At 51.6% G+C, this 4,688-nt stretch overlaps 1 protein-coding gene across 2 annotated transcripts; it reads right to left on the bottom strand.

Annotated features, from left to right (window-relative positions):
* Positions 1 to 843: 843 nt before the first annotated feature.
* Positions 844 to 4,682, bottom strand: LOC119286238 (zinc finger CCCH domain-containing protein 53-like). 2 transcript variants are annotated; one of them, XM_037565610.1, is made up of 8 exons: positions 4,034 to 4,682; positions 3,786 to 3,953; positions 3,391 to 3,704; positions 3,040 to 3,306; positions 2,712 to 2,931; positions 1,732 to 1,926; positions 1,497 to 1,576; positions 844 to 1,384 (listed from the first exon to the last, which is right to left on the bottom strand). In XM_037565610.1, the coding sequence occupies exons 1-7, from the start codon at positions 4,630 to 4,632 to the stop codon at positions 1,543 to 1,545; spliced, it is 1,797 nt and encodes a 598-aa protein (XP_037421507.1). In that variant the 5' UTR covers positions 4,633 to 4,682; the 3' UTR covers positions 844 to 1,384; positions 1,497 to 1,542. The 2 variants fall into 2 exon arrangements, with proteins under 2 accessions (XP_037421507.1, XP_037421508.1); XM_037565611.1 differs by lacking the exon at positions 1,732 to 1,926 and having other exon boundaries at positions 4,034 to 4,632.
* Positions 4,683 to 4,688: the final 6 nt, after the last annotated feature.

Here is a 4,688-nt window from a genome sequence, read left to right as displayed (position 1 = left end):
GAGTTGTCATCCCTAAAAATAAATCTGACGTCAAGATTTTAGCACCCCTGAAAATAAAAATAATGTTGGTACCACCTGAAGAATGAGAATAAATAGGAGCATGGGATATGCTTGCCCTTGCCGGGCATGGCATGAGACTGACATGCATGCCGTGGGTGCGCGTGTCCCCCGTTACCCCGTCAGGTCTCCATTGACGGACGAGTGGTCCCAGTCAACTTGAGCCCACGCACCATCGGATTCGCTCTCCACGCTCCACGGGCAAAACCCAACAGGTGATCTTTTCTCCAGCAAGGTACAACTATTTCTACAGTACTACTGGTAGTACTAGTACTGTAAAACGGAGGATCACAGTAAAAATCCATTTGTTTGTCACCTACTAGTACGTAGTAGAGTAGAGCGGTAGTAGTAGCTGCATAGGCTCTGTTCATCTAGGGCGACTAGAACGAAGTGTACATGGACGGACGGACGGAGAAGACGGCGAAAAGATGTAGCAGCAGGCAGCAGGCAGCAGCGGGAGATGGATCACGATAGATGGACGAGTGACTAGTGCATGGGCAAAAGGACACACACGGTAAGCTATCTGTCTGCGCCCGTGACTGCCCCTCAGACTCCGGCCCGCTCCGGTCCCACCACCAAAAGCAGCAGCAGCAGCAGCGCCCATCTCATCACTTTCCCCTCTCTCCGCCTGCATCTCTGGCTTTTGCTTCCCCCTCTCTCTCTGCTGAAGATTGCTTGAGTTCTTTATTTTAAACCAGATGCGGTATATAGTAAAAAAAAATCGGTCCTATCTTCTTCTAACGAACGATAAGCAAAGGAGAGGTTATTTTCACAAAGACCCAGTTTGATGTCCACAATGCATCACTGATAGTCATTAGTCACAAAGTGGCCACTGCTGCCAGGAGTCAAAGGCTAGCCAAGCAGTGACGGTATACTTGTTCTTCTGTCATCAGATCAGACTGAGATGAGATCCACACAAACAGAGGATCGACCTGACCTTGACCTTGACCTTGACCTGACCGAGCGCACACACGCAGCAATGCAGTTATGCATAATGGTTTCTAGTAAGTACTTTCCACACTTGACTTTCCCCTTGCTATGCTCGGCTCGACTCCACTCGACTCTTGCAGGAACTAGGTAATAATTAAAACGACCGACTGGGTACTATTTTATGCTGCTACCATATACTACTAACTAGTAAAATGCCTAGGGCTAAAGACAACCTAGGACTTGTTTCCTTTCTTAATCTGTTGCTGTTGTTGCTGTTGAGTTGCTGCTGCTGTCCCTCTCCCAAACTCAACAAGATACACCTCCTAGAATCTGTTAACGCTTTCCTTTTCTTTTTCCTACCACCACTTGTTGATGGGGTCAGTCATCACACGAGCCCCTGCATGCACACAAAAAAGCCCATCATCAGGGACGGTAATTTTACTATTATATACTCCTACATGCATCCTTCTACCATGATTGAGCCAGTGATTGTTGCTGTTGACACTTACTCCCAGCACTGCAGAGAGGAGATGACGCCCCTCTTCTTTGCTCTATTCACAGCCCAATTGCTCCCTGCCCAGACGACAATCTGAAGAGGGAAAACAATTTATCATCTCACTCACATAACTGTTGTTAACAATTTTCTCACAAACATGTAGTACTAATTCCTGATGCAGGTCAAAAACAGATATTAGCATGAAGGGAAGTGAATCAACTGGAGTGATGTTTTCAAATAATAATCACCTAGGCACTTGAGAGAAGCAGGAGCTGTAGAGAGGTTTTGTAGGCGGGAAAAGAGAAGAGGCCACCAGGTGGGGGCTGCTACTGTTGCCCATGGCACCAGTGTGAGCTGTCAGCTGCTCAGCAGCAGCAATGGAGGCCTCCTTGGTGGGGGAAGCAAAGGGGCTACCAGGCAGGTGGTGGGTGTGCTCCATGCCACTACAATTCAAAAAACAAGACACACACGCACACACATCAATCAATTATGGAAATACAGTATGGTAGAGCCCCCCACAAAAGAAGCAAAAGGAACTGTTTAACCAGTTAATATGGATAGTTGTCATTAGCTGGGGTCACTAGTTTGAGTTTCTCTTCTCTTCTTCGAGTCCCGTCTAGTATGTACTAATCAAGAGAGCCTATGATTAGCACCACAAAAGCCTATACCTCGTCACCTTTTTGCAATGTCTTTTTTGTTTTTGTTACTATAAAAGAGACTAATATGATTAGCATATACTATACAGATGAAGAAAAGGAAAAGAGGTTGCTGCACTAATTACTGAAAGTTTTCCATTGTTTCCCCTTTTAGTTACCCAAAAAGTAATAGTACTCCGGTGAATGTCCACTATTTGTCCAAAATGCATTTCATCATTTTGGTGAATGTCCACTATCTGTCCAAAATTCATTTTTTATGATTCAAAATCTGGTGATACCTTTTGAAAGTTTTATAGACATACAAACCATGTAAATTTGATGCCTGAATATGATAATATGTGTACTGCATAAAGTTATTATCGTTGAAGCACATAATGCTTATGATTATACTAAATTTAACACTGATACTACATGTTACAGGATGGTTTCTAGAAATACGAGATGTTCAAGTTTTCTAATGGAAAAATATGCATTTCGAATATCCCGAAGCAGACATCCACCCAAGTGGTGAAAAACCATGTTGGCCCCATACGATACTAATATCCACCCAAGGATTACAGATATACTATTACCTTTCTTGGTATTCACAAACAACATTGGATGCAGCTGCTGCCCCAGGACCAGATTCCCTCCTCCCCTCTTCCCCAGAGTTGACTGCCTGCTTGGGACTGCCATCGCCATTGCCATTGCCATCACCACCCTCCTCCTGACACTCCTGCTTCCCTTCTTTAGAAATCACAGAAGCAGCAGCATATGGACCCATGAAAAGACCACTGCTCAGATTGCTGTTATCTGCAACAAGCATAGATGTCATGATGAGCTCTGAACACTCAGGGTAACCAAATGTGCATTTGCAAAAAGGAAAAAAAATCGACATGTAATGCTTTTCAAGAACTGGACCTTGGATGGTGCTAATGGCGTCATCAAGATGGACGCCATTGCCGTTCCCACTGAAGCAGCCGCCATTGCCGTCGGAAGGTGAGCCAACGGGGGAGCCGAGGAGGTGGTGGCCCCTGTTCTTGAGGTCAAGAAACTGCAGCCCCATGAGCCGGCGGCCTTGCAGCTCGATGGCATGCTGCAGCTCCGCCGCCTCCTGCTGCTCCTCCAGCCTCCTCCTCAGAAACGCCGCCTCGTGGCCGGCCATGCTCCCGTACAGCATTCTCTGCCCTGGCAATGGCAACACCATCTCGTCAAACGCCTTGCGCAAATAACTGATGATGAGGGAGTAGATAGGAGTGTTCAAATGCTCACCGATTTGCGGCTGCTGGAGGTCGAAGGGGTCCCTGGAGTCGAGCAGACCGGCAGGCGGCATCGCGCTGCCCACGGAGGCGAACTCGCGGTGGTGAGGAGAGAGGCAGTGGCCGCCGCCGCTGCCATGCCTGAACCTGTCGGGGACCTTGCCCTTCTCCTTGTAAGGCTTGACGAGGACGCGCGCGTCGCAGACGAAGTGTGGGTTGCCCTTGGCGAGGACGAGCCGCACCGTCTCCGGGTAGACGAAGGAGACGAAGCCGAACATGCGCTTCGGCTGGTGCGGGATGCGCACGTCCTGTACCGGCCCGTACATGCTGCGCACTCAACCAAATGATCGGTCGACATTAGAGCAGAAGGCGGAGGTTTAGTATGCAACAATGGCGGCGTGTGCGCACCTGAAGTAGCTTGACACGTCCTCTTCGGTGAAGGTGGAGTCGGCGGGGAAGGTGAGGTAGATCTGGCGCGCGCCGTGGTTGATGGCGAGGTCGCCGCGGTCCATGCGAGGCGACCGGTGGGAGAACCTGTGCATGTCATCGCCTCCGGCGAACAGCATGTCCGCCGCCCTGAAGCAGCAAGTATCAGTAATCTGGACGGCTGAATGACAAGAGAAAATGGAAGCTTATGGGGATTTAAAAGGTGCCACCTTTGGGACTCGCTCTGCTGCTGTAGGAGGAAGCTGAGGCCTTTGGGCGGCGATGGCGAGAAGGGGAAGGCGGGCGCCATCATCTGCGACCGCGCGGCGGCGAGGGCCTTGGCGCGCATGACCGCCATCTCCTGCTCGGCGACGTCCTCGGGCAGCCCGTGCAGGAAGCGGCAGCCGGAGCCGTTCTTGCAGAACCCCCGGGCGAAGTACTGGCACGGCTTCCACCCGCCCTCGGCGTCGCTCAGCGAGAAGCTCCGGCGGTGATGAGTGCCGCTCGCCGGAGACCAGCAGCCGTACTCCTCCTCGGGGTAGAACGCTTCGGATGCGGCGCCGAACGGGAGGCCGCCTTCAGCATCTCCTCCAGCCGCACCCGGCGCCATCCTCCATGCCGGCGCGGGCGGGGAGGGGGGTTTGCTGCAGGCCGCGAGGTCGGCGACGACGGACTGGAGGAGGTGCTCGGGGCCGAAGGCGAGGCGGATCATATCCTCCTCGCTCTTGTCCTGGGTGAGCAGCATGCCCATGATCTTGGAGGCGAGGTCCGCGTCGACGAGCCCCTGGACCCGTGCGAACACCACCTTGGTGGCCTCGTAGGCGTCCATTGCGCCGCTAGTATCTCCACGCGGCGGCGGGCTTTGATTTCTCGGAGGGGACGGGA

The sequence above is a fragment of the Triticum dicoccoides genome, chromosome 4A (genome assembly GCF_002162155.2).
Source record: "Triticum dicoccoides isolate Atlit2015 ecotype Zavitan chromosome 4A, WEW_v2.0, whole genome shotgun sequence".
Taxonomy (NCBI): domain Eukaryota; kingdom Viridiplantae; phylum Streptophyta; class Magnoliopsida; order Poales; family Poaceae; genus Triticum; species Triticum dicoccoides.
This window is presented reverse-complemented; position numbering and strand designations above follow the sequence as displayed.